Source organism: Lineus longissimus, chromosome 1, assembly GCF_910592395.1.
Source record: "Lineus longissimus chromosome 1, tnLinLong1.2, whole genome shotgun sequence".
Taxonomy (NCBI): domain Eukaryota; kingdom Metazoa; phylum Nemertea; class Pilidiophora; order Heteronemertea; family Lineidae; genus Lineus; species Lineus longissimus.
In genome coordinates this window covers 25270515-25284419 of record NC_088308.1, presented here as the reverse complement: position 1 = coordinate 25284419, position 13905 = coordinate 25270515, and the positions used below count along the sequence as shown (strand labels likewise).

The 13905-nt window shown below is 41.0% G+C and overlaps 1 protein-coding gene across 7 annotated transcripts in view; it reads left to right on the top strand.

The window, feature by feature from the left end:
* The window catches only part of LOC135493887 (ras-GEF domain-containing family member 1B-like), a 55765-nt gene extending 45438 nt beyond the window's left edge, over positions 1-10327 (top strand). For all 7 annotated transcript variants that reach the window (XM_064781531.1, XM_064781561.1, XM_064781546.1 and 4 more), the window contains 14 exons: positions 653-742; positions 897-986; positions 2024-2101; positions 2848-3078; positions 3297-3380; positions 3879-4010; positions 4367-4462; positions 4650-4752; positions 4936-4976; positions 5227-5457; positions 5612-5668; positions 5945-6011; positions 6182-6254; positions 6537-10327. In XM_064781531.1, the coding sequence (XP_064637601.1) occupies positions 653-742; positions 897-986; positions 2024-2101; positions 2848-3078; positions 3297-3380; positions 3879-4010; positions 4367-4462; positions 4650-4752; positions 4936-4976; positions 5227-5457; positions 5612-5668; positions 5945-6011; positions 6182-6254; positions 6537-6555 (1392 nt within the window). In that variant the 3' untranslated portion in view covers positions 6556-10327. The remainder of the gene's footprint in view (positions 1-652; positions 743-896; positions 987-2023; positions 2102-2847; positions 3079-3296; positions 3381-3878; positions 4011-4366; positions 4463-4649; positions 4753-4935; positions 4977-5226; positions 5458-5611; positions 5669-5944; positions 6012-6181; positions 6255-6536) is intronic.
* The last annotated feature ends 3578 nt before the right edge of the window (positions 10328-13905 follow it).

The following is a 13905-nucleotide window of genomic DNA, read 5'->3' as shown; positions in this document are numbered from 1 at the left end:
ATTAACTTTGGACTCTGTACTGAATTCTCCATTTTCCCAATTTGGTATCAGAAACAGGAACACCTAAGTCTGTGACCACTCTGAAATATACTGAAATCTGTCCTTGACTCACTGGCATTGCATTTGAATTTAGATTTTAGGTTTATCTGAAAGTGGCGTTGGTTGCTTACATCTAGAGCTAACCCCACGCCCATCCTTGAATAACTTTACATGTAAGAAACTTGTTTTGACAAAGTTTGTGTAAAAGATATTAAAACTCTAAACCCAACTAAGCCCACTTTCAATCGTCAGTTGCTAAACTCTACAATGGTCTGCACTCAGTGCATGGGTGGGCCTCGACCCTATGTGTGTCCATTTCATCTGTCAATGTCCTCTGCTGTCCAGTTGTCTACAGACTATAAAACAACAGGAACTTTGTGACAATCTACCTTTGGCAAAGTGGTCTTCAATGTTTGAGGTTTATCTTGAGCTTTTTCAAGTGCTTGTTTGATAATATCGAAGCAAGTCTAGCCATGTTGCTAGTGATGTCAAACAGGGACCCAGATAGGGAATTTGCAGAATCAGGGAAAATGTTGCTGCTATTTTTATAGTGGAGATTTTCTTAGTTCATTGGTAGGCCTACTTAACCAACTGTGTTCTTCTGTTTTTATAGCAGAGTGTTGTTCCACAGATGTCTGGTTTGGCGCGAATGTTTGCTCTTGCCGGGAATGGTTACAGTCTTCCACATGCAGAGGAAAACGATGTAAGTAAAAATGAATATGTATTTGGTAAACGCACAGACACGGTTCTGTGAGCAGCCAATTCATCTTCTGAGAAATGATCTCTTTCTTCTTCTTCTTCTTCTTCTTCTTCTTCTTCTTCTTTATATAAATGTCTCCATACTTTTGTTCTTGCAGGTAATCATCTACCAAGATGGCCGCCTCATCTCAGGGTCGATTGAGGCCCTCATTCAGCACATGGTGCCTACAAGTACTTATTATCCCGACGTAAGTACAATACGGTTTTCTCATGAAGGGAGAATCATTTGGGGAAAAATATGATACCAACCTAAACTAAGCAAATCAATTGGTAGTTGTTGCTTGAACTTCTGACCTTCCTCTGACCATAATGCTTTGTGACAAGAAATATCACGTCCTGGTCCTATTCCTAGATCAGTTCCAATGCAGATGGTCTCAGGAGGATGCCAGTCAGAGCAACAGTCAAAAGTCTCCGAATTCAACTAAAGTGACCAGATTTGGTGTGGACCCACCAAGACGGGTTATATAGGTGATCTCAAAAATGTCTCCACTTTGGTTTCCCTGATATCAGTTTTCAGCATGAATGCTGATTCACAGTGGGTTGCCATTTCGCAGCAGATGACCAAGATGTAGGTGGGATGACCAACCTGACCAAAACTAGCTAGTTTCTGAGAACTGTTTTGATTGTTTAGCAAACTCTAAACCCTCTGTTTGTGTTTCATCCAACCAAGATGTTGATCTGGCAGTTAGGCAAATAGATCAAGACCCATTGATCTCTCCCTAAATTTACGACTCTGTAAAGTGATAACCTGTTGTCTAAAGAATCACTTGACAATGATGATGACACTTCGTATTCTTGTCCACCACCATCGGCGCCACATTTCAGAACATGTCTTGTCGGTCTCAGTTATGGGAGAAGAATTCGGTGGTGCCTTTTCATTGACAGTTTACAGGTCATGGGAAGAGCACTTCATTCATGGAGAGGGAGGGGAGAATTCGTGAGTTGTTTAGAGGGGGAGATGTCTGCACCGGTTATTGTGGTGTACCATATTCAATAAAGATTTGCTCGACTCCATGAATGGGTTTTCTCAGTGATGATGTTGGTCCATTATAATTCTTGTGGGTTATTATGAGGATAATTTGTTAGCTCGCTACAGGCCTTATCAATATCAGTTGTTGACTTTTGTCAATAACAGTTGTTTGTGATATATATTAATGATGACTATGGACAGATACAGTCATGACCTTGATGTTTGTATATTGAGAATTTTCTGTTCTTTTTTCAGAGGACCTACATATTTGCATTTCTGCTCAACTCACGACTGTTCATAAAGCCACATCTTCTTTTGAAAGAAATATGTCGGGTAAGTGATGTCTTTCACTTTGCAGCATCACAATCATGATAACGGGATGGATTCCTTATCATCCTAGTAGGTTGTTGCAGGTGCCTACCTCTTCCACGCAACCTACTCGACTGGGTTCTGATAGCTAACACTGTCATTAGGCACATTGGAAAGAACAAAATTGATACAATAATGACACTTCTCACCGCCAAGGTTTCTAATTTCAGCGTTTTTTCATCAAAAACCACAAAGAGAGTTAATTTGTACTGTTTTGATTACATTAACCCAGAAACTACTAAAAACAATACCAAGGCGCATGAAATAACAGAGCATTATTGGACCCAATGACAGTAATAATACCAATTGACATACTCCATGTATGCACTCTGGCTGAATAACATACTTCTGAATGGCTCATATTCACCCATTCATTTCTGACTATCATTCTTATTGACGTCATATGTTATAATTGCAATAAATAACCTTGGGAAGTTTAAAGGGGCATTGGTTCTAGTAATGTGTAACAGAGCTACAAACCGATGTTACTGTTAAATCTTGCTTTTGCTGGCTGCCACAACAGATCAAATCCTCAGTGTATCAGCTATATTTGTACAAGTGTAGTCATACAGTAAGCAGGAAACCCACTCTAAACTCATTCACTTCACGCCTGTCTCATCAGAAGGATGTGCCCTTCTTGGCTAAAGGCTTCTTTCGCTCTTGTTTTTTCTCATGTGATGTTAAAAATATTACAATTCTGTTCCTTTCAGCTCTGCATTTACCAACAGGGTCTCGCCGATGACAAAACCACCAAAGAATCTCTGGGCAAGTTTGGACCAAATATTATCCAGCTGTTAAACGAATGGACGGAGGTGTTCCCATACGACTTTCGGGACGAACGGCTGATGAAGCATCTCAAAGACATAACGCAGCGGATAATCAAGTTCTATCCTGATCTCAGGAAGGAAGTAGGTGCGATGATGCACAACTTGTTCTCACGGGTGCGTACATTTGTTGAATTGGTTTGAGCTGACAAAAAAACTTAGCCTGCAATCAAGGTTGTTTGGGCGACAGAGGTGCTTTGGTGCATTGAAGCATGATATTGCTCATTAGCTGCAAATGAGCCCCAGCTAAGCTTAGCCAATTTTAGAAGAATTTTTTTTCTATCCTGTGACTATTCGGAGTTGGTAATAAATTGGATGACCATTTTCTTTTACAGTTGGCACATTTACAAAAGTATGAGGAAATGTTAACTAAGCTTCATTCTGAACGCGCCCAACGACTTATTAACTTAGTACCCACAGTAAGTATACTTGATGTTCATGCGTTGCCTGGTATTGCATGTATTGGGAGGGCACTTAGTTTCATAAGATTGTTCCTAGGTTTGTCCCGTGCCCTGTTATAATTAGCAGTTAAAGAGGAAAAGGAAGTGAACTATAGGTCATTCTGGAGAGCGTCAACTTAGCACTTGACCTAGACACTTCCGCCAACTTTATTACATTTTCTCCATTTCGATCAAAAAGAAAAGTTCAGAAAAGTTTAATGGTGATATGGGTGTAGCTCTTGACATATAGACAGCCATGGTAATTACAGTCAGCAGAGTGCTATCAGACCGCATTAAATTTATCTATAGTCCATTTCACGAGAAAATGACACACAGATAATGCGGCAGTGAAGTGTGAAGCATGTAAAAACGCTTGCTTTGCCAAAATCTGACTAAGTATGACAGGAACAAGCCATTCAAAGTGAAACACTGACAAAAACAGACACAGTTGCCATTGATGAATTCTGTCGTTTTCAGGTTGACCTGTATGGTTTATGCTCTAGTCCACTTGTACTTGCTCAACAGTTGACACATATAGAACTGCAGCGCTTGAGTAACATAGGCCCTGAGGAGTTTGTGCAAGCCTTTGCTAAAGAGAATGAACTAGAGGTAGGTCAAGTACATGCCCTGTTAGATAGTACAGGGAATTGAAAGGAAATGCTGTAGAATATCTCTTATTGAGACAATGAAGCTGACACGCGCTCCCGAGTCGAGGCATAACCTGATTCTTAACAGAGGCTGAATTGAATAGAAATGACATATTTTCAGGCGATTCTGTTTCCTTGATATTGAGTGTGTCCTGCTGACAGGAAGTTTCCCATGCAATGTCCTGAGTATAAAGTTGTCCTGATATTGACACTTTGCCCTGGCGAGTCCTGCACTCTCTGTAGGCCATTAGAACCATTGACCAGTACGTCAGAATTGACTATTTCCTTATTCTCCTCATCTCTTTCTTTCCTTTGCAGACGTCCTTCCAAGATATGAAGAAGACCAACAACTTGGAGGCATACGTTCAGTGGTTCAATCGTCTTAGCTACATGGTGGCGACGGAAATCAGCATGGTAGGTTCGCACACAAGTTCTCCTCACTGTCACCAGTTGGCACCACCATCGTGTATAGTATATCTTGCTGTAAGAGTTGATACAAAATCAGGATGTTTCTTAATAGATCAACCAATTTCATTTTGAATAAGCTGGATTAGTGGTTTTAGAATAAATCTGATCGCTAACTCTTCGTTTTGATTTTCAGCATTTAAAAAAGAAACAACGAGCCAAGATCATCGAATTCTTCATCGACGTGGCGAAGGAGTGTTTCAATATTGGTAACTTCAACTCATTGATGGCAATCATAGGTAAGATGTACTCCTACTATTGGTAATACAAATGATGCGTTCTCAGCAATACCCAAAATATCTCTATAAAATTGTCACAGAGGAGAGCTTGTTGCTCAGTTAAAGCCAGTTTTATAACTCTAAGTCATTGATTGATGTCCGAGGTGAAGTTCCTTTGCATTTAAAGTGACATTTCTTTTTCAGCTGGTCTCAATCTGAGTCCTGTTTCAAGGTTAAAGAAAACGGTGAGCATCAATCTTAAAAACATGATTATCAATCTTCTGTGTCTACTTTGTTTCATCTTGAAGTTTGATCCCGATGTTACGACAGTGAGGTAGTTCACGAACCCATTCTACAGATGCATTCATGACAATTGACCTTTAACCATGGTCACAGCATGATTTCTGCTCAATTATAGCATTTTGAATCTATGTTGCCAAACAAAATGTGACCCTTAATATTTTCAACAGCTTATGTGTATTCCTTCATTTTCAGTGGGGCAAGGTGAACACAGACAAGTTTGACATTCTCGAGCACCAAATGGACCCGAGCAATAACTTTGCGAGCTACCGATCAACGTTAAAGGCAGCATTATGGCGATCGCAAGGGGCCGTAGAGGAGAGGGAGAAGATTGTCATTCCATTCTTCAGCTTGTTGGTGAAAGACTTGTACTTCTTGAATGAAGGCTGTGCCAATAAGATGCCCAATGGACACATCAACTTTGAGGTGAGTGGGAATGATTTTAAAGCAGCTGTACCAAGTTGAAAGTATGATGTTTCCTGGCCATTATCAGAGGTGATGGTCGTCTCTTTCATCTGCAAATTAATGGATTATCGATTTGTAGCATATGTAGTTATGTTCTGTACGGTTTCCTTTGCAGAAATTCTGGCAGCTTGCAAAACAGATAACTGACTTCATCACGTGGAAACAAGTAGAGGTAGGTGTGAATTTCACTTGGTTGTGACCAATGGCCAGGTACCTCAATCTGCCTAAGCAGTAACGTTAGTGGAAGTCTGAACACTGTTATTGTAAATAGAAGATAACGCTCAATAGTGCTGGCAGCTCTTCTGCAGCTTGAGCAACTTGGCCTGGCTGCCCTGATACGTAGCTCATGTCTAACTATACTTGCAGTGTGCTTATCAAATAATGGTAACTTGAAACGGGTAATAGGATGAGAAGATGAGTTTATCAGACTTCGATTTCAATATTTCAGTGTCCATTTGAAAAGAATGAAGAAGTTCTCACCTATGTGCTGACGACACCTGTCTTCTCAGAAACTTGTAAGTATTCTCAAATTCATCAGTCCTGAAGAATCATCATTATTATCTATAAAGTTCACAACAAATGCTCTATAATGACTTCATTCTTACTGGATTTGATTTCATAGAGTTTTCAAAGATCCAGTCTGACCACAGTGCATCATACATTTAGGTTTTATGTTACTTTTCAGCCCTATCACTGGCGTCATATGAATGCGAGGCACCAGACAGCAGTTATGAGAAGGAGCGACACAAATCACTCAAGTAAGTATGAGCCAATTTGCTCCCAGTGTGGTTTTGGTTTTCCAACATCCCGTGGTACTGTACAATACAGCAGTTTATGCAGAGCCGCTGGAATCCCACTGGTTACCACTGGATGACAGCTAGATCCCACTGGAAGCACAGTTACAGCAAATATTTAGCCACAGGAATCGCAGCAAAGTTATAACACTAATGGACAGCCACTGGAGATGCTGTCAGCAATAACCCTTTTAGTCCAAGGCTTGTCTTTGAAACTCAGTCATAAGTCCTCTGTTTGTGTTTCAGGATTCAAGCAGGCTTATAGCACTGGGTGACACCAGCTACGTGCAATTTGATGGATGGTGCCATGAACACAAGCTTTATAACTGTCTTGTGTGAGACAATGACTTTGGACGTATATACTTCATGATGGGCATAAGTTTCAGCTGCTACTCCTGGTGATTGTAGCTCATAACTTTGAGCGATCTTTCACCATGGAAAGTTTGAACTGTAATTTTTGGATGTCAGACAGAGGACAATGTGAAATTGACGAAATAGGACAGATTACTTTGAAACTCCGTGAATGGACACTTGTAGCCATACTCTGGAAGAGTAGGACGATGCCAAACAATGCAGAGATGAGGTAAAGGACTCAGTGCATGGATATAAATGACACTTGTTTTCTCGTTTGAATGGATACATTCAGGATATAGGACCGTGGATGTACATTCTCTTGTGAAGGATGGAAATCATTCAGAGCAGTATGTACTGTTCTTCTGATGAAGTGTTGTCACAAAGGTTGACCCCTCAGACTCAGTAATGCCAATTGGGATATCTACCGACAGCTCTCTTGAAGGAAATGGAGTGACTGGTTGATATCCGGACACTCTTGAATTTGGTTTTCAAGAGATAATAGTTCTAATGCATTCTGGACACGTACAGCATGTGTGTTAGAATGTGTAAGATCTGTTCCATGTTTGACTTGAATTGTATGTGCATTTTACAATGAAGTTGCAGTGCATTAATTGCATCAGCAGAGATTTGGTGAAAAGAATTTCAGAGATTATATGAAGGACTTTAATAAAGTGTGTTTCACGTCTTATGGACCTAAAATGAAAATGTGAGATGTATGTCCAGTTGAGTAAAATCAAATCTTCAATTAATATAATTGGTGCTGTATTGTACATGTAAAGTTGTGTAAATTTGTAAATACAAGTATTATTGAGATGTGCTGTGGAGACATATGTGCTATTGAAGATTCTGAATCCTCAAGGGTTATTCACACAGTTCTGATGTGCTTATTCCCACATTGAAATGAGCAGATCAGTATGTTAACTCTTTTTGGGTCAGGATGAATTCAAGTAGAATAGAATGTAAAAGTGGTGTAAATGGCTGGATGGGTCCAGTTTGTGTGCTACAAAATTATGGTGCACACTTATTCTCTGTACCGGTATATTGTGTTTGTGTTCCACCCCAGATACTACTATACCACTGTTAATGGTCTTACACAGATGCTGATTGGTTCTTAGCGCTAACCAATCAGAAGTGCTGTTACTTTTAAGCTTCTTGCAACAGAAAGTCTCACTCTCTGTACTTCTCTATTGATTGGTTCTTAGTGCTAACCAATCAGAAGTGCTGTTACTTTTAAGCTTCTTGCAACAGAAAGTCTCACTCTCTGTACTTCTCTATTGATTGGTTCTTAGCGCTAACCAATCAGAAGTGCTGTTAATTTTAAGCTTCTTGCAACAGAAAGTCTCTCTCTCTGTACTTCTCTATTGATTGGTTCTTAGTGCTAACCAATCAGAAGTGCTGTTAATTTTAAGCTTCTTGCAACAGAAAGTCTCACTCTCTGTACTTCTCTTATGTATTGGAGTTGTGAGAGTTTGGTGTGAATATTCTAATAAGTAATTTATTGTCAACAGCTATATCAATATATCAAATGGAACAGCAAAGGAAACTTGAACTGTGTTAAGTGTTACAATAAACCAAAAGCTCGAAAATAACATCGAAATAAAATGGTTGTGATAGTTAACTGTGAAACAAATCTGTCATTGGTTTGTATGTGTGTTTCATGTTAAATGAGTTGAATTACACGCTCAAACAGTGAGACCATAAATGTGTTTGTTGTGGTTCAAAAGTGACATCAGTTGTTTCCTCTCATCTAACATTAAGTTCAATGGAAATTATCATATTAATCCCTTACACGGTATTGTAGGTGATGGCTCTGAGACTGTATTGTATAAGTAGAGAAATGAATTTTTTTGGCATTCACAGTAAAGTACAGTAAAGCTGGTCTTTATTTCAATTGCATTTTCCTGGATAGTTGTGACTTTAATTTCTCCATGTGTATCTAGATGGCGGTAGTGCGTTGCAATTGATCAAGAATGTACAACACACTGTTCGTTTTCCTTTAAATGAAATTGAGATTTGTGCTAGTAAACGGTGGTATCTTTGTAAAATATGATAATTTATTTCACTTTTGATGTGTCTAGGTCTGTAGTAATGGAAACGTCAGTGTTTTAGTAGGATTTTTTTCAATCATGTCTGTTGTGATTTTATTCGAATCATGATTATTATCATGGAAGATACTTTTAGGTGTTACGTAAAATGAGCCGTCGACAAAATGTTAAACATTTTTTTGAATTTTTTACGTTTTTTTTTCTCATGATGGGTGTTCTGTCTGACTGCAGATGGTATATGTCTAATATTTGCATGCTCTTATCACTAATCTGATGTTCTTTGACCTTGGGTCACCTTGGCCCAAACAATCATTTTCATGAAATCATTAAGTATTCATTGCGCGATATCTGATTCTTGCTGGTACTACAATGTAGATTTTCTTAACTTAACCCAATAGACCTTGCATTGTACCCTGGACTCCTATGCTTGAAAGCAATCATTCCTGATACAGATTCATTATACCTGTATGTAGTCTTGGATTCATCAATGGAAGCACAAGTTTGTGTCAGGTTTGATTTGGGGGATGATGGTTTATGGTGACCAGCATAAGGTGGAATGAAGCAACCGTGATGCTTATCAAATGCCCATCAAATGAAACTTTGAGTAACAATACAAGGTAAGTTATGACAAGATCATGTTCGAAAATTTAAAAGGTTTTCAAAACATTTCAAACGCAATATAATATAACTACTTGTTTGGGGCACCCATCACTAAAAGCAATGGTAAATGTCATATTTAACCAAGTATTTGTACATGTACATGTAGTGCACATGTATTGAATGTAGAGATTAATGTCTAGATTAACTGCCATATTTTCATGGTGTATTTTGCTTGTTGTATGAAGCATTGGTAAATATCGTTAATTTTTTTCACCTGTGGCATTGAGTTGGTCGTTTGGAACAATTTAAAGTTGAATAAATACAGCTAAGTACAAACAAAACGGCACCATGTCTGTTATATTAAGTTTTAAAATGTTCTGGAAAAGACATTATTTTTGTGCAATTTTGTTAACAATGAATGAATACAGTAATAAAGTGTTAATGAATCGATTAAGTGCAAATTTTGTGAATGTAAAACAAATATTTGGAAGTTAATCATTGACAACCGGTACGGTAAATAATTTTTTCGTATTATAGATAAAATGATAATTTTTTTCATAATTCGTCCTGGCAATATCATTTTTTAACTAAGTGTACAACTGTAAATTAATTAATTCAGACTGCCATTCCAAACAATTTTGCAGTGACGATTGTGTCTGTTCTCTTACTTTTCTTCTAAAATCCTTACGAGTCTTCATCACCTTCAGGCCAAGCTTTCAAACATCTTATAAACGTGTTTAAATCCTTCTCATCTTTTCAATCTCCCATTTTTTCTAGTCTAAATTTCATTCTTTTGAATTCAATGGCAAATGCTTTACCTTAATATTTCAAAGTTATTTCAAAGCATTTTTATCAGGACTTCACAAGATGATTCAGACAACAGAGCAAAGCCTTGTATATAACTGTAAATAAATGTTTATAGAATAATGAAGTCAGTGGAGCTTTAGTGCATCCAGTTTTTGACTCGTCTCTGTAACGTGTAAACAGAACAAATTTGGGTGGCAAATAAAATTTTGGTCATTTATAGTGAATAAGTAACTTGATGTTGTTCTTACTTCTTTTCTGGTGGGAATCGGATGTGCTGAAACAATATTAGAGTTTCTCGGAGGAATAATCGCCACAGCTAAGTTGCAAAAAAAACAGACGAAATTCACCAGCCACAAGTTGTGGGAAAAGGGAGACAATTCCTCCTTCTACACCAGCTGTAGGTTGTGAAAGACCGGGGGCGATTCGTCCTGCCAGATCAGCCACAGGTTGTGTAAAGACAGGGGACCATTCCTCCTTCTACACCAGCCGTAGGTTGTGAAAAGACGGGACGATTCCTCCTGTTCCACCAGCCCTTGGTTGTGACAGGCAGGGGACTATTCCTCCTTCTACACCAGCAGCAGGTTGTGAAAAGACAGGGGACGATTCCTCCTGTTCCAACAGCCCTTGGTTGTGACAGACAGGGGACTGTTCCTCCTGCTACACCAGCCGCAGGTTGTCAAAGACAGGAGACGATTTCTCTTCTTCCACCAGCCCTTGGTTGTGAAAGACAGGGGACTATTCCTCCTGTTACACCAGCCGCAGGTTGTCAAAGGCAGGGGGTTTATTTCTATTCTTCACCAGCCCTTGGTTGTGAAAGACAGGGGACTATTCCTCCTGTTACACCAGCCGCAGGTTGTCAAAGACAGGGGACGATTTCTCTTCTTCCACCAGCCCTTGGTTGTGAAAGACAGGGGACTATTCCTCCTGTTACACCAGCCGCAGGTTGTCAAAGGCAGGGGGTTTATTTCTATTCTTCCACCAGCCCTTGGTTGTGAAAGACAGGGGACTATTCCTCCTGCTACACCAGCCGCAGGTTGTCAAAGACAGGGGACGATTTCTCTTCTTCCACCAGCCCTTGGTTGTGAAAGACAGGGGACTATTCCTCCTGTTACACCAGCCGCAGGTTGTCAAAGGCAGGGGGTTTATTTCTATTCTTCCACCAGCCCTTGGTCGCGACAGACAGGGGACTATTCCTCCTGCTACACCAGCCGCAGGTTGTCAAAGACAGGGGACGATTTCTCTTCTTCCACCAGCCCTTGGTTGTGACAGACAGCGGACACACAGGCTACACACAGGTTGAGAAAAAAGAAGGGGACTATTCCTTCCGCTAAGACAGCTGTAGGTTGTAAAAACCACAGGTTATGACATAAATGGGACTATTCTTCCTGCTACACACGCTGCGAGTTCTGACAGACAGGGAACGACTCCTGTTATACCAGCCACAGAGGTCTATTCTCCCCATTACACCAGCCGCGAGTTGGTAAAGACAGGGGACTATTCCTCCTGCATTACAGACCACAAGTTGTGAAAGACAGGTGACTTTACCCCTTTCTACACCAGCCATCGGCTGTGAAGACGAGGGACAGTACCACCTGCTGTGCCAGCCATCAGTTGTGAAAAACTTAAGACCATTCCCTCAGTTACACTGGTCATGGGTGGTAAAAGACAGCGGACTATACCTCTTGCTACACCAGCCATTGGTTGTGAATGAACAACTGCTCAAAGCCACCTGCAAGTTACCTTACCTCCTGTTGCACCGGCGAAAAGTTGTGAAAGACAGGGAATTATTCATCCTGCTACACCAGTCAGCGGTTATTGAGGGACCAGGGGACCAAGTTGTAAAAGACAGGAGACAATACCACCGGTTGTGTAAAGCGGGGGACTAGCCGGCGAAAGCAAGAATTTTAGTCTCCTGTCTCCAAAACCGGTGGCTGGTGAAACAGGAGGTATAGTCCCCAGTCTTTCACAACCGATGTCTGGTGTAACAGGAGATATAGTCTGCAGTCTTTTACAACCGATGGCTGGTGTAACAGGAGGTATAGTCCCCAGTCTTTCACAACCGATGGCTGGTGTAATAGGAGATATAGTCCCAAGTCTCTCACAACAGATGTCTAGTGTAATAGGAAGTATAGTTCTCAGTTTTTCACAACCGAGAGGTGGTGTAGCAGACGCAGGAGGAATTGTGTCCTCAGTGTATTTGCTAACTTTTGTCTGATGTAGCAGGAGGAATAAACCCCTGTCTTTCACAACTTGTGGGAGGAATAGGTAGAAATGCGTTGATTCTTCTTCTTACTGTCGGACCTACGGCCCCTTATTTTTGGCTCGGTGCTCTGACTTCTTTGCCACTTGGTCTCCCTTCATCTCTCATTGTTCTTTCAGGTGGCGAAGGGTTAACGAAACAAGACCCTACTAAATGCTCGAAGCGTACGATCTGAGACTTGATCCCTGGAACGCCTTCCTCTCGTCAGAGGACAATCGTCAAGTTTCACTGGAAACCCGATAAATCTTGGTCGCTCACGAAACGCGAGACTATCGAGTCTTAGCCAGCGTTTCAATACGGCGTCCAATGGAGAATCGATATCAGACGGCGAATTCCCATCAAAATCGAAACGGAAAGCGCTCCGGCTTAGAAAATTAGTGTCGGATTATTATAGGGATCTTGGTTTGGAATGGTTTGTTGTGCGGATCTCGAGTTTCTGTTTGTCGTGTTTGGGGGAAATGTTGTTGAGGCACTTGACCCTGTCCCAGGGCACTTGACTATGATTGAGAGCGTGAACTCCCTGATATTCTGAAGTCGTGTTGGTTACTTAGACGTTCAAAGAATGTTGCAAAATGGGAACAACTCTTTGCGTACAGATGAATGACTGCAACCAGACCATTTTGGGTCTCGTCTTTTTGAGGCATTCCTTAGGACTGAGACATGTTTTGATTTCCACTCATGGCCGATCGATCAGCAGACGGCACGAATGGTCACTAATCAGGTGACGTGCTCAGATGGAGCAATCCTCATTAGCCAAGAATCTACTCGCGATTATCCAGGTGCTGCGTCCCTCATTGAGTGTATCACCAGAATCCGATACCTAAACTTTCCGCTCGAGAAATTGGTCGTCCATCTGTGGTCAAGCAATCGGGATTCTAACCATGGAGTTGTCGTCGAAGTCTCCGCTCCGTACGCTGCGGCGGAGAACAATGGAAACCAGTATAATACCGGGTCTCAAATGTCCTTGGAGTAGAGTGTCCCGGGGACAAAAGATGTACTTTTGATATCTGGGTTGTTAAAGGCCTAGAGCCGCTACAAAACCATGTCTTCGTCCGTCAGAGCAGGTCACTTCTGCTGCGTTCTCAATAGTCCCGCGGGATCTTAGATGAACAGTCCTGTTCTGGTGACGCATGCTGTCGTCTTGTCTTTAATTCGTCCTGATCACCGTAAAGGTAGTCCTTGACGCAGGATCCGGGTGGCCAGACCTCCTTCCTCAGAGCTGCAACTCCCATGCATTTGCCAGGCATTTGCCAGGGTGTTGTTGACGGTCATTGGCTCGTTGATGCAGAGACAAAAGTCCCTCTCTCAAATTCCAGACTTGTGGTGTCCAAAGTTGCGTTGTCGAAGGGGAGGACATTTTAAAACAGCTACACGGCGTTGGAGTAAATAGTTATAGTTCCCCCAAGGAAAATTGGTCCAGTGCTATTATTGTTCAATTAATGTTTATGTATTTATTGTTAGAGTCTAGAGGCCATAGACAACGATCGTTCTATTGATTCTTTATTCCCCGGACTACCACAACTTACTGGGCTCTGCTCCCGTGAGATAT